We start from the raw sequence: 23,461 nt of genomic DNA, 5'->3' as shown, positions 1-23,461 counted from the left end.
CATTTAATGAACAAAACATCATGAGCAACCTCAAGTTTCTTCAGAAAAATAAATTCACTGTCAGCAACATTCAGCCTCAGTTTATCATTTCCACATTACAACTTCCAGATCACAGAGTGTCTACAAAGGAACACAACATTTAGTCATGATCAAAACAACAACAGTCAGACAAGAAAAAACAAAAAACAAAACAAAACATTTCAAAAATGAGACGCAAAATGACAACGAGAACAAAATGATAAAAAATGAGACAAACGAAGTGAAAAAACGGAAAAGAGAAAAAATTTAGCAAAAAAGTTACAAATCGACAAAAAAATGGACAAACGACGAAAACGAGACAAAAAAACACAAAACAATGAATAAAGCAAAACACACAATGAGAAAAATAAGACAAAAAATACGAGCATGACTAAAAGGAAACACAAAATGGCAATGACATGAAACAAAATGACAAAAGTCACAAAAAGCAACAAAAACCAGACAAAATATTACAAAAATGAGACACAAAACAACAAAAGAACAATGAACAATCTAGTATTTTACTTTCTGATCCAAACAACTTGTCATGGTCTAGAAATTATTTTAAATTTATAGTTTTACTAATTTACAATCTGCAGTTAATGTCTTCTCTGTAATTTTTACACTTTGAGGGCCGGATTGGACCCTCTGGAGGACCGCTTTTGGCCCACGGGCTACATGTTGGACACCCCTGGTTTAGGAGTTTCAGCTATAGAATCTATTCGGTAGTTTAACTGAAAACCAAACATTTTAGCTCGTCGGGTGTTTTGTGGACAAACATCTTGATTTATGAACCCACTGAAGCTGTCAGATAAATGTAGTGGAGCAGAAAGTGCGACATTTCCCTCTGAAATGGAGTAAAGTTGAAGCAGAAAGTGTCGTTAAAAGGCAAATCTGCACCTCCAGCTCTGCACATCAGTCAGATAAAGCCGTCAGAGTGATTGTGTTTTGGGGTCAGTCCAGAGTGAGGTTAGTTTTTGTGCTGGTCGGTCTGTTAGCAGCAGCCTCTGATGGGACTCTGCTGTGGACCGACTGTGTCAAGGGCACCGTCCTTCCACTCACAGTCTGATTGATTTAACGACTCTCTCTGTCTCTCATTCTGCAGCCCATCCTGCTCTCTCTCTTTCCTCTTCCTCCTCGTCTCCTCACCTCTCCTCGGCTTACTTCTGGCTCATTTCCACACATTTTAAAGCACAGTAGCTGCTCTGATCTTATCTGCTTCAACTGCAAATTAAGTAGGTCAAGTCCCATTATTGATGGTCTTTAGATCTTTATTTCCTCCAAGTCCAAATTAAATTCTGGCTCACGAGATGAAGGCTTGTAATTTTAAGTGGAAATACAGACAGGTCAATATATAATTGTGTGACTTTTTGTATCATAGTCCACATTTCTGCTGTTTTCAGGCCTAAAATCAACATGACCACCTATAACCAAACACCACATGGCATTTTACAGAAAGATTCTTCTAAATATTATATATATACAACTGAGTAAAATGTAAAGTTATTTCTAAAGATATTGTAGTAAACCTGTTGACACTCGACTCACACACTACTTTATATGAAATATTACATACAAACAGACTGATAATGACCAGAAATGACCACAGAGAGACACAAAATGACTCAATGAGACTCACAATTATATAAAGACACATGATGAAAGCCACACAAAATAACTACAAAACAGTTGCAAAATGACCAACATACACCTAAAATCACCACAAACAGATTGAAAACGATCACAAAGGGGCACAAAATGACCACAAAAAGACCTAAAATTCCCACAAAACAGTCTGAAAATTACCAAAATGAGCACAAAGACACACAAAACAACAGCAAAAAGACAAAATGAGCACAAAACCACACAAAATGACAAAAAATGACACAAAATGACTCAGTGAGACACATAATTATCATACAAAGACACAAAATAACTACAAAAAAATGCAAAATGACCACAAACACCTAAAATTATCACAAACAGAATAAAAGAGGGGACAAAGTGGCACAAAATGACCAAAAAAGAACCAAAATGAGCAGGTCATGTGATCTGGAATTAACACACTTCCTGAGGAGGTGTTTCTGTAATGAGGAACTTAGTGGAACGGCATTTAATCTGTTATTTTCCATATAAAATGTGATATATTGCCAAAAAAGAAATATCTGTCATGATTATCTCAGCTTAATAAAAGAACACAATCCAAACTATTTCTGAATAAGCTAATTTTATTCTTGTTTAGCTCATTAGAAGGTAGTTGGTATTAAATTCAGATGCTTATTTAGTTGATATTTTAGAGATATCCAGCCATTTTTATTAATAAGTGATTGTTTCCATAATAAATAATTATGGAATTTGTAAAGCCATGATCATAATGAACATAAAAACATTACTATTTTTACTTTTAGTAAAAATGTATGTAGATATATCCCATGGACTTCAGAAGTCCCTCAGTTATAGATTGACCTGGACAATTTAAAGTCATTTTGAACAAATTTCATGTCATTCTGGACTAATTTTCTGTAATTATGGATCATTTTCAAGTCATTTTGGACAATCTTCAAGTTATTCTGGACAATTTTTGAATCATTTTGGACAATTCTCTTGTCGTTTTCAACATGTTTTGTGTCAGCTTGGATCTTTTCTCATCATTTTAGATCATTTTTGTGTCTTTCAGATAATCTTTGAGTCATTTAGGACAAATAGTCGACATTTTAGTGACATCCAGTCATTTTGTATTAATAAGTGATTGTGTCCATAATAAATAATTGTGGAACTCCTTCAAGTCACAGCCAGGAAGCATTTTATTTTTGTTCATTTGTTTGTGTTGCTGCAAAAAGGATGGTCTGTGTTGAAAATCTGTGCTTGTGTTTCACTATTATTACAGACTGTCAGATTTAGATATATTAAATATTCTCCATTTATTTATCACTGTCAGTTGGATTTAAGTTTCCAGCATCATTTTAAAAAACTACAACACGGAGAAGCTGTTAAATGTTGTCATTGCACTAAACAGGTTGTAAAGAGCTGATATTTGTATTTTTTATAGATGTTTTGGTATTTCTGTAATGCACACTGTCTTGATAAGTAAAAAGAAGTTGTACAGAAATGAAAAGTCCATTTATGAGGTGACTTCATTAAATTACATCTGAATCATTTTTGTGTTATTGGGATCATTTTCAAGTCAGTTAGGATTAACTTTCTGTAATTATAGATCATTTTCAAGTCATTTTGGACAGTTTTGGGTCATTTTCAATGAGTTTTATGTCAGCTTGGATCTTTTCTCGTCATTTTGGTTCTTTTTTGTGTCTTTGGGATAATTTTAAAGTCATTCACTGTAAAATGTAATTTTGCCTGTTTGTTATCTTAGCATATTATTCTGTCAGTTTGAAAAAGCATTACTGAATTTGTCATGATAACATAAATTTACAAGTTGACAGTGTCTCAACTACATAAAAAACGTTGAATTGAAATTTTAAGTTCACCTGAATTAGTACTTTACGTCAACTTGACTTTTGATGCGGCGCCTGCGTCATCACGTATTTGCGCAAGTGCATTATGGGAAACTGGCAGGCGACTTCGCTTTCTTTTCGTCGGAAGACAACTACGCTGGACGTTACCAGTTCCTGAAGCTCTTTTTAAAGGTGAGTAAAATTGGTTGTAACTTCTAATTTAATGCAGCTACGAAAATTAGAACATATTTTGAAGGGAGCCTGTGTGTTTTTTTTGTTTTTGTTTTTCTCTGGACTGTAACGTTAATCTGTCTATGCAGCTATACAAGGTTATGCCCAGTCTTGCCAGACGGTTAAGGCGAACTTGCTCGGTGAATTACAGATTTATTTTGGTGAAAGCACATTTGGTGATTATTGGAGCAATGAAAAGACTAAGAGAGTCCATTCATTTCTGTTGCTCCATGTAGCGCCGGTATGAAACCCATTCATTTCTATTGCTCCGTGTAGCACCGGTATGAAACCCATTCATTTCTATTGCTCCTGTAGCACCGGTATGAAACCCATTCATTTCTATTGCTCCTGTAGCACCGGTGTGCCGCTGAGCAAAGCGCAGGTGGGAGAGAGCGCGCGCTACTCGGGGTCAGAGTTCAGATTGGTTAAACTTCGACCCCTGCCCTATGACGTATGACGGCATGGCCAATAGAAACGTTCATCTCGCCTGCACGGAGGGCAAAGTGGAGGAAAAGCCGCTGCTGCGTGTCAGTGGTCTGAATTCACTGAATCATGACACAACTTTGCTGTATTGAGACTCGGAGAAAAGTTTTCGTAATATCAAAAACCGTGCGTAAGTCTTCCCCTTACTATGTGAAACGCTATGACATGGCATATATTGTGAATTGGCGCTACTTACATAAAATTGAATTGAACCGTGCTAATGCTTGCTGCGTACTAGCACGGCTAGTGCTAATACTGGCTACTTAACTGGGGAAAAATACACATTTGCTGTTGAACTGTTTGCGTCAAACTGAAAGCTTCCAGCTTGAGAGGATGGTGACATCATCCCGCAGGAAGTTTTATAATCTCCGTCTATTTTGCTCTGGTCTGCGGCTCCCAGGAGCTGTACGCTGAAACAGGTGGCGAGCGCAGCGCATCCAGCGTCCTGTGTGAAAGCTGCTTACTCTACACAGTCCTTTTAGGATATAGTTTTCTGTCTTTTAATTGTGGATATAGAGCTTCACACTATCGTTGGGGCAACTGCTTTGACTCAGTACTCTATTAAACAGCAGCTCTCAATATGGTATCTTCATGAATAAATGTTTCTATGTAAGTCATAAATATTGCCTATATATTGGTACTGTTGGGGTGGGGACCTGTATCTCCGTATTTTGTCATTTTTGTTGATCACCCTTTGCGTTTGTCTGAGGGTTTTAGAAATATTAAGCCTGTATTCAATTATTTGTACTCTTGTTTTGAGCATGCAAGATTCCCGCCCCACAGTGATGATATGTGATATATAAGCTTTTGTGCCATGCTAAATCTTAAATGGATAGTTCCGTTTTTTTGTTGTTTTTTTGATTGGATGGTATGAGATACTTGACAGCACATTACTTCCAGTAGATGGTGACTGACACACTCCCAGTTTGGAAAAGCAGCAGGGGTCCTGGTGTATGAAGCTAACCTATGTGTTGCTGTGGACAAGGTCAGCTGCAGAATGTATTTTAGCCACAAAAAACCTCCCCTAAACTCTATTTCAGCTTAGTTGTACACTATTTATGGAATGTTTCCACCATTTTACCTTGCCAACACACAGCCTGGCTTAGGAGACAGTGACATTTGGCCTATATAATGTCACTTACCCATTAAAACATGCTGTCTGGTGGCAAGTCAAAGCCATGAAAATATTCTAAATATAGCATATGCTTAAAAAATAAACATCAGCTTAAGTGTCTAAAAAACATTTTGCTGCTGACCCTGTATAGTGCTTCCTACACCAGGACTCCAGCTTCTCCAAACTGGGGATATGTCAACCAACATCAATTAAAGGTATGAATGAGTACAAAACCACACTTAAAAAAATCTGTACTATCCCTTTAAATTCTGGCTATTGTATTTAATTATTTTTCGTAAAAATAAAGACTTATTCAAAGTGTTCAAGCATAGATTAAAGCTTACTTTTTGACTTTAACTCTTTTTTTTTTTGCCTTCATTCAACAGGTTGAAGCAGAGTTGCACCCGTTCCATCTGTTGACCTGAGGCTCCCTCTTTGCTGGGCCAGTATCTGATGAGGTTCTTTGAGCTGTACAAAGCAAAGAGTGATGTAAGTGTTCAAATGTTGTTCTTTCGTGCCTCACTCGTTTCCCACAAACATGAGACTTGCATGGGTTCCTGAGTTGATCCAATGAAATGTTCAGATATGCCATGAATAAATGATTAATTGGAAATGTGTTTGTCAGGGAGTTATAATAGTGGTTCCTAACTTTGGGGTGGGGATTCTTTTGTGCCTCACAATTTAGGTTTTTTGAATCCATAAAGTTAAAATGGAAGTAAGAACATTTGTGACATTGATGCATCGATTGTGATTAAGTTTTTTTGTTTCTTAAAGATGTAATATGTTAGTATGGTATGGTTGCAAAAGTATATGTAACATTTGGCTTGTGTTTTTGTTGTTTTTGAGACAGTTTCATCATGCTGCTGTGCATCATCCTGACTGAAGATTACATTAGAAGGGTTACCCCTGAGACCATTGATGACTTCTACTCTCTCAAAGACCAAACTTGGATTGGAAGGAGACCTTGTTGTTCAATTTCAAGACCTTGACTTTGATAACAACTTTGCAATTTAGGTAGCATTTTAGAGCTTCCTGAAGGTAAAAGATGAAAGTGTTGTTGATACGTCTGTGGCTGTCGCCTGACAGCATTTTCAGTTTTATGGTGAATACCAAGTGAGCACATGTGAAGCCACTCGTTCTCTTCAAGGGCAGTATTGATCACATTGATACTTGTTTTTTTGTTTACACTGTATGCAGGATGTTAAGTCATGACTGCTGACCAGACGTGCACCAATAAATGTGACATTGATTAGATGTTAGTTGGTGTTTGTAATGTGTCTCTTAAAAACTAACTTGTCCTAGTTATCTATAGGTTACTGTAACATTTATTTTGTTGAATCAGTTTTAATTGATCTTTTTAATTAGGTTTTGCTAAACACAATTTGGAATGGTCAGGTCATTTTTTTGGACATTTTGTCAAAGATTTTGTAGTTTAAACAACTAGAAACGGAGTTGAGTAAATGTAGAAATTTCAATTGAATGTACTATGAGAAACTTAACACAACATACCACTTCAGTTACGTTGAAATGGGTTTTTAACTTTATTAACTTAATTCAAATGAACAAACCTGTTTCATTAACCTGAATTACATTTACAAGTTCAAATAACTACCCTAAACAGTTGAATCAATTCAAATGCAAAAGTTCACACAACTATTTTAATTGACCTAAAATAGATTTGCAAGTTCAAACAACTACCCTACGGAGTTCAATAAATTAACAAATCCAAATTAACTAAACTCACACAAAGGGTTGACACAACGAGATATTTAATCAAGATAACAAAATAAGTTTGTTGACTCAACTCAAAATTTTAAGGCAGCCCTTTCACTCATAATTTTAAGTTGAAACGTGTTACATTTTACAGTGTTTAGGACAAATTTCATGTCATTCTGAACGAATTTTCTGTAATTGAAGCAGGTATTTAATCATTTTTTGTCTCTAAGTTCTGACCTTTCCGTCCCTCTACCTCCAGGGATGTATCATTTTGGATAATTTTTGTGTCTGGGATAATTTTAGGACAAATTTCATGTCATTCTGGACTAATTTTCTGTAATTATGGACAAGTTTTGAGTCATTTTGGACAATTTCCTTGTAATTTTAAACGAGTTTTATGTCAGTTTGGATCATTTTGTAATCATTTTGGATCATTTTTGTGTCTGGGATAATTTTTGAGTCATTTAGGACAATTTTCATGTCATTGTGGACTAATTTTCTGTAATTATGGATCATTTTCGAGTAATTTTCAACCAATTTTATGTCAGCTTGGATCTTTTCTCGTCATTTTGGATTATTTTTGTGTTTTTGGGATAATTTTAAAGTCATTTAGGACAAATTTCGTGTCATTCTGGACTAATTTTCTGTAATTGAAGCAGGTATTTAGTGATTTTTGTCTCACTGACTTTCCGTCCCTCTGCCTCCAGGGGCCCAGTATGCTGGCAACAGAAGGACCACTCCCTCCACGGACACCTCAGCGCTCTGGTCGGAAAGCCAAACTCGTCTGCACCAGCTCCATCCACTCGAACCTCTGCAGGCTCCGGCCAGCACCGGCAAACCCGTCGGCTCCTCTTATGGCCTCCTTGGGGCCGACAGCGGCGTCCAGGGCCCCGGCGGCCCTGACGCCGGCGTCAGCCCGGTCCTCGCCTGGCATGCTGCCATCAGTGCTGCTCGCCAGGCGCAGGGCGACGCCGAGAAGCCTGACATGAGCTCACGGCCCTCGGTTTGCACCACCGGAGCGGCTCCTGCTGGATCGCTGGCTCAGAGGAAGAGGCAGCAGTACGCCAAGAGCAAAAAGCAAGGAGGGTCCACCAACAGCAGGCCGCCCAGAGCGCTGTTCTGCCTCACCCTCAACAACCCCATCCGCAGGGCCTGCATCAACCTGGTGGAGTGGAAGTATCCTTTAAACCCACACAGAGGCTGGACTCTGTTAGTTTGGATGAATGGATTTCTTACAGATTAGTGTCTGGATGGTTGGAAGAGTGAATGAATGTTTAACCCTCGTGTCGTCCTGTGCGTCAAAATTGACCCGTTTTAAAGTTTGAAAATGTGGAAAAAAAATATATTTTCACAGTGAAACTTCTGATGTCCACATTTTCAACATTTTTGGGAAATCTTTGAACATTTTTTGGTGAAAAAAAGAAATGTTAAAAATGTTTCTTAAGAACATTCACGAAAAAATCAACCAAAATCCAGCAAATTTCACTGGATTTTGGTTGATTTTTATGTGAATGTTCTCAAAGAAAATATTAGAAGTTTTACTGATATATATGGAATCACTTTAGATATTTTTAGAATTTTTGGAAGATTTTACTCATTTTTTGAAAATATTTACAATAATTTTCTTGCCAAATTTGGGGGATTTTTTTTTTTTAAATAAAACTTTTAAGGGAAACTTTTAAGGAATTATTGGAATTTTCTTCCTGAAGGTTTTGCAAATTTTCTGAAATCTGGCGAAATTTTTTGCTGAATTTTTGGATTTTTCTTCAGACAAGGAAACAATATTTTTTGGTGCCCGTAAATGAGGACAACGGGAGGGTTAAATGAAGTGATCTGAGTTTATTTTCAGACTGGAGATTACATGTCTGCTGGACTCTAGCTGGAAGAAAACTTTGTGAGGAAACTTAAACTGAGAGAAATCAAATACTAGACTGGGGGTGTCTTAACCCTTTAGGCGCCACAGTTTTTTCAATAAAATATTCAGTTTTGATATCACTTTTTCAAAAGGTTGTAACGTGAAAATGATTAGAGATAAAGGCATACTGTAAATGAGTAAAATCATCAGTATGATCCAAAGTTTGTGATGGGAGTAAGTTCACTCATCTAATTTCCATATTATGACGTCACCAGGCGGCGGACATATGGATTACATAACTTTCACAGATGTTTATCGATCAAGATGTCATTGCTTGGCTCATAATTTGTCAGATTCCTATCTCCACGATACCCAGCAGGCTCATCTAAATGTCTGATCCACTTGTGACACTGTTCCTCATCTCTCAAGCAAACCCAGCCATCATCATCGTCATTTACGGCGGGGCCGTGAACGCCACTGCGGCCTCCGCCGCTATTATCAGTGCATTTTCTCCCGCGTCTGCCGCTATTTCCGCGTTTTTTTGCATCCCCGCTACCCACCTCACTATTAGCGTTGTTTTGACCACCCCTGCTACACCCACCACGTCCCCTCCTGCCACCCCAGACACGTTGAAGCAAAGCATCGGCTCTAGTATGTGCTGCTTGTGGACTGTCATGGCGCACGGACTCGCTGCCGTTACGCACAGACACAGCGTTACTTTCTGTCTCACTGGACGACTGAACATCTTCATCAGAGGGTGAATATTCCTCTTCAGAATCTGAGTCAGCCATTACTTGACGAAGTACTTTGTCAACAGTGAACAGACCTCTCAGAATGGTGAGTTTTCTCGCGCTGTCTTGCGCTCTGCTGCGCTCCAACTGCGACCCTCATCTCCTCGACCGGGAGGTGGTTTTCAACTCCAAAACTTTGAATGAAAACACGCCCACAAACGATGCTCAGACTGAAGTCCCAGATGTCCGCCATCTCCTGGTGTAAAGTAGTAACCACATGAGGCACCATATTTGCAGCTATAGCTTGTTATGTTCAGCAATGTTGCTTGTCGCAATATTGCGACTTTGGCGTTAGAGGGTTAACTCATCTTAGTCCAGGTTCCACATTTAGCCCAGTCTGATCTCCAGTGGACCGGACCAGTAAAACTACAGCATAATAACCTAGAAATAACCACAAGTCCTAATGGTTGCTTTGTTTTAGTGCAACAAGTACATTCTGATAATATTCACATTTAATGAATTATCTTTTTACTAAACATTATGAACAACCTGAAATTTCGTAAGAAAAATAACTTAAATTCCAGCAACATTCAGCCTCAGTTTATCATTTCTACATTACAACTTCCGGATCACAGTGTTGACAAAGGAACACAATATTTAGTCACCTGGAACAGAATGATATAGGATTGTACTTGGTGATCAGAACGACAAAATTCAGACAAAAAAAGACAAAAAACAAAAACAAGACAAAACGTTACAAAAATGAGACACAAAATGACAAATAAGAGAAACAAGTCGAGTCGTTTGTCTCATATTTTGTCATTTTTTTCTAGTTTTTGTTGTGTCTCGTTTCTGTAATATTTTGTCTTGTTTTTGGATTTTTTTTTTGTCGGACTTCTGTCGTTTTGATCATAAAGTAAAATACTATATTGTTCAGTTCCAGATGACTAAATGTTGTGTTCCTTTGTCGACACTCTCTGATCTGGAAGTTGTAATGTGGAAATGATAAACTGAGGTTGAATGTTGCTGAAATATAGCTGCATTATTCCAATAAATGATGAGTTTACCCATTTTGTCATCATCTCAAGAATGCATCGACTTCAGAAACCATCTTTTCAATGCCTCTGATATCACAACGTTCCTTAACCATCTCCTCTCAGACCGTTCGATATCTTCATACTGCTGTCTATTTTTGCCAACTGCGTGGCCTTAGCCATCTACATCCCTTTTCCTGGAGACGACTCCAATTCCACCAACCAAGAACTGGTGAGTAGCCATAAAAACGAGAGGCTGAGTGATTGAAATGTTCTGTACAACCCATATGACAGCAGGATAGGAAGCATGATGGTATCGGCATGTGGAAAGCTGCTCTGGACTCTAAGAACGAACACGTGATGATGTCAGGCTTCTGGCATAAACACGGTTCATAATCTGTAGTATTTATGAGGATAGTTCTGGCTTTTTAGTTTGAAAAACACTGTATGAAGCAAAACTGTGGATATTGACACAGATTTAATTTAAAAATGCTTCTTTGGTGTCCTTTATGGTTTATCTGCAGTGAAAACATGGGTTTAGATGCTGTCAGAAGTGGCCTGATGTTGGACCTTCTTGATTGACTGACTTCTGAATTGGCTTTAATTAAAGGGATTTTTGTCTCTAAATGTTGGCCTGATATGTACTAAGTTGCTGCTTCTTCTACCTATCTCTAGCTTCTTTACTCAGATGGTGGTTTAAGTTCTGATTTCTGCCTCCATGTTTTGTCTAAACAGCTTGTTTCCCATTCCTCTTAAAAATCCAGATCTTTCACAAAACCTGATGGAAGTGCTTTTTAAAAACAGTCTAAGTGGTTTAGGTTTATAGACAAAGCAGCTGTGGTTTGATTATTTTGTGCTGTCTGAGGTTCTGCAGATGCTTCATGTCCAGTTGAGGTTGTGAGAGTTCTTTAAACCGCTGTGATGCTGCTGTCGCTGCTCGTGCTGCTTTGTGTCATCGGCCAGATTACACACAACGGCTACACAATGGCTACACAATGGCGACACACAAGAGCGATTGGCTGGATGTGGGAGCTTCGGCAGAGGGCTTTCCCGGCAGTATTTGGATAGATGTGTCGGGTTTCATTGTTCTGTTGACACAAACACGGATCCAGCGGCTCTGAAGAGGAGCTCTGAGGTGAAAACACACAGCTAGAGATGGAACCAGTTCGCTGCCTCTAGAATTATAGCGTCAAACTACAAACAAAATAATAATTACAGCTTTACAGAACAGTATGATTAACTCATTTATAGCATCTGAATATGTGCCTGGATGATATTCATGTTGAAGTGTACGACTCCTGACGGTTATTATGTCAATATTTTAGCAAAATAAAATGGTTATTCAGATATATGTAGGTACGATCAGGATTTATTTGTGTTGCGACGTTAAAACAAATTTCATGTGGGTACTGGTTGAAAAACGGAGCGGATGAATTCGTCGTCACGGCGCTATCAGACGGCTTTGTTTCCATTCTCTGGTTGTACTCCACCTTGGATTGTGCTACATTCACTAACTTTTTGTCCTTCATTATGGCTCCCAGAGTAAGTCAGACTCTTCTGATGCTTGGAAGAAAAGGAAAGCATCTCCATGGAAGTGAAATTAGATAGAATAAAACGCTGGGAACAGGCCAAACATCGACAAATGAACAATTATGATTTGTGTTAACGTAGATGAGTGACATAGGTGCTTATATCCATATGCGAGTCCTGAATTATGGTGAAAATCACAATAAGTTGAGCCATAGGAACGGAATTTCGACATAAACATGTTACGCCCAGTCTAGGGGTGCTTGAACGCAACATGAAGTGCCATCTTTCACTGATCCAAGCAGCCACTAAATGGGTTTTCTCAAATAGCCGAAGTGTTTATTTACAATTACTGAGAAGCGCTGAACTAAGGATGCGGTTGAACCAAAGAACAAAGCAGAGGTAATGTTTTAACTTAAATCCAGAGTAAGCAAAACCAAAATAACAAAAACCCCACTAATCTGTTAAGCAAGACTGGTCTACTGAAACAAAAACTGGTAAAAGAAAAGCCCAGTCTTACCTCCCTAACGTAACTTAAACATGAGAAAAACCCGGTTAACCCAAAGGTACTATAGCTAGTACTATACATAACTCTCAGTTCATTAAACAACCAATGAGTTGTGCTGGATGTGTGCTGGTTGGAATCAGTGGAGGATGGATGAAACGCCATGTGACCCGGAGACGACGTCATCCTTCCTCCTTTCATACCGGCCTTCGCCGTTCCCGACCAATCCTGCTCCGACCTGACATCCTGGCAGTGGTACAGCAGCTCTATTTGAATATCATATTGGCACACAGAGGGAACACACCGAGCACAAGAAAAAAACACAGTCGTAACAATGATTAGTTCACAGGCTGTCAAAGTTGAAAATCGGACACTTTGCTCAAATAAATGGTGTAATTTTGGCATTATTTTAAAGCTAATGTGCCTTTCAAGGTTGAGACGATTAATGGTAATGAAGATTATGAGGACCAAATAGAAGCCAGAAGCTTGTTAACACCGGAGAGGCTCAGTAAACTAGTTAATGAGCACCAATAGAATGATCCACCACCATCAGCTGGAACTGGAGATTTAACCTCCTACATTCCACCTTCTCCCAAACTCTCCATGTCACATTTAATCCATCGGAGCAGCAGACAGCTGAAACTCTCCTCACTCTGATGGGTTGAACCTCAGGCAGCTGGACATCCAAAGAAGTCTAAATCTGTCAACCTGTCATGGAGATAACCCACTAGATTTGTAGATATTTTTACTTGTTTATTATGGATGCAGGCTGCACAGTGGTTCAATGGTTAGCTCTGTCGCCTCTCAGCTAGAAGATCCCCGGTTCATGTCCCGGCCTTCCTGGGATCTTCCTGCATGGAGTCTCCATGTTCTCCTGGACATGTGTGGGTTTTCTCCAGGTTCTCCAGCTTCCTCCCACAGTCCACAAACATGCTGAGGTTCACTGGTGATTCTATACTGTCTGTATGTGTGAATGTTTGTCTCTATGTGTAGCCCTGTGATAGACTGTCACCTGTCCAGGTGAACCTGTGATAGACTGTTACCTGTCCAGGTGAACCTGTGATAGACTGTTACCTGTCCAGGTGAACCTGTGATAGACTGTTACCTGTCCAGGTGAACCTTCACCCTATGTCAGTTGGGATAGACTCTAATAATGGATGGATGGTGGAAAGATGGAAGGATGATCATGGATGGTTGGATGGATGAATGATTGATAAAAGGTGGATGGATGGATGGACGGATGGATGATGGATGGATGGATTATAGACTGATGGATGGATGATGGATGGATGGATGATGGATTTTGGACGTGTAGACAGAACAGGACTGGACTGAAAAAGACTTAATGATTTAAAATGACCTTTTATCATCCAGCAGCATCTTTTTTAGTTGGATGTAGCAGATACAAAAACACTCAACACACTCAACACACACAAAAGATGAAGGCGTCTCTAACAGTTCTGAATGTTTTAGCTTCATTGTGGAAATGAAGAAAAGCTCCAAGGTGAGCTGGAGCTTCAGTAAATGTGTTCAGTTGACTTCACATAAAATCATTTCACCTCAGACTGCTTTGCCAAAAGAGCAGCATAAATGTTTGATAGCTTTAATCCTACAAGGGGAGCGCTGTCCTCACAGGACTTTGTCATGCAGAGCAAACATTTTTTTTTTCTCTGAGGCTGGCAAGGGACGATCTTAGCTTCATAGTGCAGTTTGTGTGTTTGTGCATGTGTGTGTGTGTTTGTGTGTGAGCTGAGTTGAGAGACGGATGCAGAGAAACGCTGCTTCCATCAACAGATGGGGATTATCCACGCTGTCCAAGTCCAAACTCATCACTCACTGCATAACGTAAAATATGTGTGAGAGAGACAGGAAAACGTTGTTTTTTCATCTGTCAGAGAATTTAGGTCATATGTCACTTTATTGTTTGTCTGTTGTCAGATTAGACATCCAGTCATCTTGAAATTATCATTAATCAGGTCAATCTATAATTGAGGGACTTCTGAAGTCCATGGATATATCTACATTTTTTATTAAAAGTAAAAAAACTAATGTTTTTATGTTCATTATGATCATGTCTTTACAAATTCCTTAATTATTTATTATGGAAACAATCACTTATTAATAAAAATGACTGGATATCACTAAAATGCCAACTATGATACAGAAAGTCCCTCAATTATAGATTTACCCAATCAGTATTTCTGGTCGGAGAAGCTAAATTAGTCGTATTTTACTTCTGGATTTGAGATCTGCACTCTTTGGTGGGAAAGTCTGATGTGATGGATGGTAAAGTGGCTCAGCAGTGACTTAAACATCAGATTCTTCAGTGAATGTAAAAACTAGACGTGAAAAAGCCACATTTTTACTTAAAATGCTTGTTTCTGTTAACTAATGGTCCAAAACTCAAAAAGTTCAAGTTATTTATGAAATATTGCCAAGAAAATCAAGTATTCTTCTCACATTTTAGAAGCTTATGGATCAAGTTCAAGTTGAATTCATTCGAAAGTTTGTCTTAAATACAGTAATTGAGGCTCAATTTGTCTGAAAACTGGATGTTTTCGAAAATTTATTTCATAAGTGATCAAACTACTAATAATTGCTTTCATAATATTCTTTTAAAAATGCTGTTGAACTTCTTGCTCCAATGGAATTAATTAGTAAATATTCATCAGAATGTTTTTAGGTATTAACCCTCCTGTTGTCTTCATTTACAGGCACCAAAAAAGGTCTAGAAATTATTTTAAATTCACATTCATTTCCGTATGTGTAGTTATCCTGATCACCAAACAAACTGAACTGTTAAGGAGGAAGGTTCATTTATCCCCCTGCCCTGTCAACGTATAATGTCCTTCCGTCTGTTAATCTGTCCATTTTGGAAAAAAAAATTAATTGCTTTGGAAGTTTTAAGTCATTTTGACAAATTTCAAGTCCTTTTGGAAACATTTTTTGTCAGTCAACCCAACATAAACAGAGGAGAGTGTCATAATTTAATCACTGCTATTTCTATTTTACAGAATCTGGAGAATTCTGAGTCACTTTGGGCACATTTTGAGTCGTTTTTGTCAAATGTCTGTCCATCTGTCTGTTAGCAACATTACTCATACAAAGATCAATGGATTTGGATGAAATTTTCAGGGAAGGTCAGAAATGGCACAAGGACCAAGTGATTAGATTTTAGCAGTGATGCTTCTTATAGTCTGGATCCACGGATTAGTTAAAGATTTCTGTATCATTGCCAGATAGCGGCATGGCGTCACTGTAACCATGACAACCAGTGAACACTACGTCAGCTGATTGTGATCCTACTACAAATCCACTGCTGAGGACTTATCAGGACTTATCTGTCAGAAATGATCCAAGGAACAATTGATTAAATTGTGGGGGTGTTTCTGAGTCCCATCAATTCCTGCCGCCCGCTACATATTTAGGTCACGTGATCCGGTATCTGTACGTGTTTATACTTGAGTTTGACTTAAACATTTCCTAGTTTTAACATTTGTTCAATCTTAAAATCCCACGACATTCACTTCTTCTGTCCTGAGAGGTGCAACAAACTTCATGAACTTTGACGGAAATGTCAGTCCAGACGCCCACAGAGGTCACGGAAAGCGCTAGAAGAAGGTGGACTCCTGCATTTTTATTTTCAATATGTTCCAAAATATCGGCAGAACACCGCTTTGGTTTGTTGCTAAAGATGTTCCTGACATGGAACATATGGAGGCCGTGATACGTGCACCAATGCGAGCGGTGTGATGCACTTGGAAGGATTTTTTCTAAAAATTCATTCAAGTCCTGGGCATCACCGCCGTAGTATTTCCACAACTCCTGCTCCGTCTTTTTTTAGAGAGTGAGTAGGTGTTGTTTGATCAGAGCGAAGGATGGGAGGGAGGAGGAGAAACAGACAGCTGGAGGATGCAGGAATCCTCATGTGAACCTGGATGGAAATATAAAGAAAGTAGTTTATAGTGTTTATAATACCTGACTTCATTCCTGCAGCGTTTAAATCACCGTACCAGCATGTTTTAGCTTCATGGTTATAAAGTGCTTATTCTTAATATGACTGCTTTAGCATGAAGCGGAAATGAAAGTTTCACCAAAAACATAAATCCAGCAGGAGGCAGTTATCAGGGCTCTGGGTGAATTCATCCACTGTAATATGAAAATATGAGAGCTATATTTCAACTCGCCCCCTTCAGGCTTTTTGAACAATTTTCGTCCTGTTTATAGAAGAAGAAAATAATGCTTAAGGCAGGGGTGTTCAACATGCGGCCCGTGGGCCAAAAGCGGTCCTCCAGAGGGTCCAATCCAGCCCTCAAAGTGTAAAAATTCCAGAGAAGACATTAACTGCAGATTGTAGATTAGTAAAACTATAAATTTAAAATCATTTCTAGACCATGACAAGCTGTTTGGATCATAAAGTAAAATACTAGATTGTTCTTTGTTCTTTTGTCATTTTGTGTCTCGCTTTTGTTGTTTTTTTTTTTTTGTCTTTGTCTGACTTTTGTCGTTTTGTGTTTCCTTTTTGTCTCACTTGTGTTTTTGTCTTATTTTTGTCACTTTGTGTTTTGCTTTATTCATTGTTTTGTGTATTCTTTTTGGCTTGTTTGTGTTGTTTGTCCATTTTTTTGTCGCTTTGTAATATTTTTGTCTCTTGTTTCATGTCGTTTGTCTCATTTTTTGTCATTTTGTTTCACACTTTTGCTGTTTTTTGTCTGTCTTTGTATCGTTTGTCCTTTTTTTGTCTCTTCGTAACTTTTTTATCAAATTTTTTTGTCTCTTTTTGTTTTGTTTCGTGTCATTTGTCTCAGTTTTTGTCATTTTGTTTCTTGCTTTTGTTGTCTCATTTTCTGATTATTTTGTCTTTTTTGTCTTTTTCAGTTTCACTTTTATCATTTAATGTTTTTGTTATTTTGTTTCACGCTTTTGTCATTTTTTGTCTCATCTGTGTCATTTGTTTTTGTGACTTTGTAACTTTTTGTCAAACATTTGTCTCTTTTTTGTTTTATTTCGTGTCGTTTGTCTTGTTTTTTGTCGTTTTGTTTCTCGCTTTTGTTGATTTGTGTCTCATTTTTGTAATATTTTTTCTTGTTTTTGTTGTTTTTTGGCATTTTTAAAGTAAAATCCTCTCTGGTTCACCTCCAGATGACTAAATGTTGTGTTCCTTTGTAGACACTCTGTGATCTGGAAGTTGTAATGTGGAAATGATAAACTGAGGCTGAATGTTGATGAAACTGAATTTATTTTTCTTCATAAATTTCAGGTTGTTCATGATGTTTTGTAAAAAGATAATTCCTTAAATGTGAACATTTTCAGAATGTACTAGAACAAAGGGAAACATTAGGAGTTGTGGTTATTTTTAGGTTATTATGCTGTGGTTTTAAACTGGGCTGAATGTGGATCTAACCTGAACTAAGATGAGTTTGACTCCACTGGTTTCGGGCGACTTTAATGAGGAAATGTTTGCTGTGAATCAGTGTGACCATGTGTCTGTGTTTGTGTGTGTTTTGTGTAGCAGAGGGAAAGTGTGCGTGTGTGTGAGCAGGTTGAGGGATTAAAGCTGGACAGTGGATTAGTCGTCACTAAATGAGTGGAGGTTGTAGGAGGGAGGATGGGATGTAGGGTGGGAGCTTACAAGTGGGAGGTTCCGCTGACGGAGAGGAGGTTTTAATGAATGCTGTCATGTGACCGACTCCATCCATCTCCTCCTCCTGTCCTGTCCGTCAGTCCATCAGTCATGGAACTAAACCCATCAAACTGATGTGTTTTTAGGTTTTATTATCATATCTGCAGGTTACATGTGACTGAAACCAACAACATGATGAAAAATCTTCAACATTTTTCTTCATTTTCACAAAAACCACACAGGAAATTTTGATTGAAGCAGATGTTTGTTTCTCACTTACAGCCGACAGCTGAACAGTTAACAGAACGTGATCTGAAATGAAATCTGAGTCTTTTATTGTCATAAAATTACAGTAAAATTGCAAACTATTACCATTTTTTTTCCTCAAAGTTCAACTTTTATTTCCAAAATGTTTGAACTACTTTTTCTTTTAAATGATGACTTTTACATTTTTTCTTCAGCTTAATTGCATAAATATCGACTTTCTCACCTTCAAATTGCAGATTTATTCTCATAAATGACGTTTCTCTTAATTACTGTATAATTTATCGCAGACTTTTTTCCCTCAAATTACCAAAATATTACAACATTTTTCTTGTAGAGCCTTTCATTGCAAAATTAGGAATTAATTCTCAGAATTCTCACTTTTTTTTTTTTTTTTTACTCTTCTGGATCAGTGTGTCCGATAATCATGTTTGATCCGATCAGAAAGGCGTTTTTGTTTGTTCTTTTGTAAATTAAAATAATCGGAAATTCTTAAAAGCTCCAATTCCTCAAGGAGAAACACTTAGTTTACCATCCATCTACGTTCAAACCCTCACCTATGGTCATGAGCTTTGCTGGTATTTTTTAGATATTTTTAGGATCTTTTTGAAGATTTTTACTCATTTTTTGAAAATATATACAAGAATTTTCTTGCCAAATTTGGGGGATTTTTTTTTTTCTTAAACTTTTAACGGAAACTTTTAAGGAATTATTAGAATTTTCTTCCTGAAGGTTTTGCAAATTTTCAGAAATATGGGGGATTTTTTTGCTGAATTTTTGGATTTTTTCAGACAGGAACCAATATTTTTTTGGTGCCCGTAAATGAAGACAACAGGAGGATTAAATTGGAAAAAATAAGTCTTTATGGCACAATATTCCTCTCTGCTGAAGTTTTGCACAAAGAGAAGAGTTTTACTTGCCAGAGCCTCATAGTTAAGTTTTTTTTAATCATTTCATTTGATTACAGAGCAGAAGGTTATAAAGCTGCTGGCTGAGCTTTAATGCTGCTGCCTTATTCCACATGTCTGACATGAATCTCATATATCTAATCTGTTGAGCTCTTTATTGAAACTATAGTCTGATGTGGATCAGCTGTGGTCAGAAGAGTGTGTTTCTATGTGGCAGGCTGAAAGTCTGATCACTGAAAACTGATATATATATATTTTTAGACTTAAACTTGGATTTAGATGACTTTGTTAATCCCCAGAGGGACATTAAGTTGTTCCAGCAGCATGAATATTAAATAAAGGGGTAAAAAATGACACAATCCAGAACATTATGGTGTAAAGTGAAAGTAAAATATAATAAAAATCAAGAGAAATAGGGGGAAAAAAATAGAAAATACCAGAAAAAAAAAACAGAATATACAAGAGTTTTTTAAAAAGTATACACGAGAGTGTGTGTTTTAGAATACTAGGAAATTATATAAAAAACCAAAACAAGAACTACAGATTAAACAGTAAAAGTAGGCTGCAGTAAATAATTCTCCTTTACTAAAGTGCTGTGTAAAAATGAGATACTAACGAGCAACTTTTGCCAAACCTGAAATGCTGCTGCAACGTCAATAAATGAGATTAAAAGCAGTTTAATCCAAATCAAACCGTCTAAAAGTCTTTTCACTGGGCTGTGCTGCTGCTTTCTGCTTCCACTGCATTGTCAAACTTTAAATTTGAAAAAATAGACATCTTCACCGGAAAAAATGTCCCTCGCAAAACAACAAAAAAAACTTATTTCAAGGAACTTTTACCTTTAAATAAGTGGAAAGATCTGCCAATAGAACAAGTGAAAAATGGCTTGGTAAGATTTCTTGAAATAAGATGATATTTAGAATATTGAGATCTTAAAATTAGCTATGAAAAGTTATTTTAAGCTGTATTTTACCAGGATTGTCAAGCTTAGGTGTCTTAAAATAAGCCAGACATGCAAAAAAAAAAAAAAAAAAAAAAAAAGCAGTTTTTCACTCAAAAATAGATTTTTGCTTTCATGTAACCTCCTAATTTGAGATGTATTAACCCTCCTGTTGTCTTCATTTACAGGCACCAAAAAATATTGTTTCCTTGTCTGAAAAAAATCCAAAAATTCTGCAAAAAAATTCCACAAATTTCTGAAAATTTGCAAAACCTTCAGGAAGAAAATTCCAATAATTCCATAAAATATCCCTTAAAAGTTTTATTTAAAAAAAATTTGGCAAGAAAATTCTTGTAAATATTTTCAAAAAATGAGTAAAAATCTTCAAAAAAATGAAAAAATATCTAAAGTGATTACATACGTATCAGTATACCTTTTGATATTTTCTTTAAGAACATTCACATAAAAATCAACAAAAATCCTGCAAAATTCGCTGGATTTTTAACATTTCTTTTTTTTCCCCACCAAAAAATTTTCAAAAATTTTCCCAAAATGTTGAAAATGTGGACATCAGAAGTTTATATATATAAAAATATATTTTTCCTACATTTTCCAACTTTAAAACGGGTCAATTTTGATCCGCAGGACAACACAAGGGTAAAACTTATTTTGAGTTTTCTTGTAAAATTCAACTCAAAACAAGATAATTTCAAGATTGTTTGACTTAACAAGATATTTTAGATGCATTGTCTTAAAACAAGTCCCTCCATCTGCTGAAATGTCTCTTGTTAAGTGAATTTATCTTAAGTCAAGTGGGATGAGACATTTTGACTAAAAATAAGACAAATAGACTTGGTAAGATTTTGAGTTTTTGCAGTGTTCAAGCACATTATTCCTCTCCGCAGACATTTTGCACAAAGAGAGGACTTTTACTTGCCAGAATCGCATACTTCAGATGTTTTAAATCACTTTATCTGATAACAAAGCACAAGGTCATAAAGCTGCTGGCTGAGATTCACTGTGTTTTATTCCTCTCCATCTGACATGTATCCTCTACATATGTTCTGCTTCAAGCTCCTATTGTAACTATACGAAGTTTAAAATCAGTTGAAGTATTCAGACTTGTGCTTTTCATGTTTTATTTCTAGCTGGTTCTGTGTCTGACCGCCTGCTGGCTGCTGCTTGTTAGAGGGTTTGGAAGTCTGAATCTAGAATCTCTGAGTCATGTTTGGAAACTGAATCCGCTGTCACATTGACTACGTGTCAACTGTCTACATTACCACTGTGATTATGTCTGTTTTTATAATAAGCACACACAGAAAATGAAATGTGTTTTCATTCTGTTGAGCCTTATAGTTCCTCCAGTGTTTTGCATCTTGGAATCCCAATGAATAATATCTTAATTTGTGCTCATATGAGGAGAAGATGCTGACTCACCGCCCAGCTCCGGCTGGATATAGAAACGTGGCGTGAAGTGAAGAGAGCAGGTGTGATGGAGAACCGAGGAAGTGGATTATAAGAGCTGGTATATTATTATTATATTATTATATAGCAGACAAGAAGACAACCTGGGCATTATTACCATACGTCATCTATCTATCCATCCATCCATCTGTCCATCCATCCCATCCGTCCATCCATCCGTCCATCCATCCGTCCATCCATCCGTCCATCCATCCATCCATCCATCCATCCTCCCATCCTCATCAGTGTCTTGGGGGTCTGGAGTCTATCCCAGCTGACTGAAGGTGAAACTAGGAGACACCTGGACAGTTCAGTGTGGGCAGATGTTTCCACCTCTGGGGAGTGTTTTCATGCATGCATACAGTCCGTGCCTCACTCAATAGCACACACGTTATTATTACATGTAGGAAAACACTCCCACATCTGCACACGCGTGCTGAATGCAGTCAGTAGTTCGGACTTTTCTGATTGCTGTTACACAACAAACAGGGCAGGGCTACACATAGAGATAGACAGACAGTTTAGAATCACCAAAGATCCCAGAAAGGCCGGGACACGAACCGGGGATCTTCTAGCTGCGAGGCAACAGTACTGACCACCAATACACTGTGCCGCCCCTGCATCATTACCAGCAAAGAAAAAATAAAATTCTTCCTGAAGCGTTTTTCAGATGCTCATAGGATCATGTTTGATGAGTGTGTTGGCCCAGTTAGCCAATGTGGGAGAGCTTCCACATGAGCAGCGTGAGTCAGAGATCAGAGGCTAAATCATCTTTTGGCTAATGCAGGGTTGGGATATTAAAGTTAAAACCATGGTAACGCCACATCATTTTCTGATTAAAGCCATAGGCGGACCCTGCAGCACGGCGTTCAGTCATAACATGGAGTCATAGCACACAGCAGAGGACAGCCAGACGTCCACCTGGTTTCATTCTGACTGTGGAATAGAAAAACACCCAGAGAAACCTGAAAGAAATGGAATCTATATGGCCATTCTTTCAGGTTTTGCCAAATTTCGGCTCCTGTTAGGTGATTTGTGAGGGTTTATCATCTCAGACTGCTTGCAGGAGACTCGGCCTTTATAGAAACCTAAACCAGGGGTGTCGAACATGCAGCCCACAGCAAGACAAAATATTACAAAAACGAGACACAAAACGACAAAAGCAAGAGACAAAATGACAAAAAAATGAGACAAACGACACAAAACAAAGCAAAAAAGAGGCGAAAAATAGACAAAAAAGTTACAAAGCGACAACAAGATGGACAAACGACAAAAACGAGACAAAAAATGACAAAAGCGTGAAACAAACAGACAAAAAATAGACAAACACAAGTGACACAAAAAGAAAACACAAAACAACAAAAATGTGAAACAAACGACAAAAGTCAGGCAGAAAAAAACCAAAAACAAGACAAAATATTACAAAAATGAGACACAAAATGACAAAAACGGGACATAAAATGGCAAAAAACGAGACAAACGATATGAAACGAAACAAAGCAAGGACAAAGAGTTACAAAACGACAAAAAACGGACAAATGAGACAAATGACAAAAGCGTGAAACAAAATGACAAAAAATAAGACAAACGACATGA

At 37.6% G+C, this 23,461-nt stretch overlaps 1 protein-coding gene across 22 annotated transcripts in view; it reads left to right on the top strand.

Annotated features, from left to right (window-relative positions):
- The window catches only part of cacna1db (calcium channel, voltage-dependent, L type, alpha 1D subunit, b), a 153,856-nt gene that overhangs the window by 13,813 nt on the left and 116,582 nt on the right, over nt 1-23,461 (top strand). For all 22 annotated transcript variants that reach the window (XM_055012944.1, XM_055012956.1, XM_055012962.1 and 19 more), the window contains exons 2-3: nt 7,722-8,190; nt 10,761-10,866. In XM_055012944.1, coding sequence (XP_054868919.1) covers nt 7,722-8,190; nt 10,761-10,866 — 575 coding nt within the window. The remainder of the gene's footprint in view (nt 1-7,721; nt 8,191-10,760; nt 10,867-23,461) is intronic.

Source organism: Amphiprion ocellaris, chromosome 8, assembly GCF_022539595.1.
Source record: "Amphiprion ocellaris isolate individual 3 ecotype Okinawa chromosome 8, ASM2253959v1, whole genome shotgun sequence".
Taxonomy (NCBI): Eukaryota; Metazoa; Chordata; class Actinopteri; family Pomacentridae; genus Amphiprion; species Amphiprion ocellaris.
Note: the sequence above shows the minus strand (reverse complement) of the source record. Positions and strands in the feature narration are given on the sequence as shown.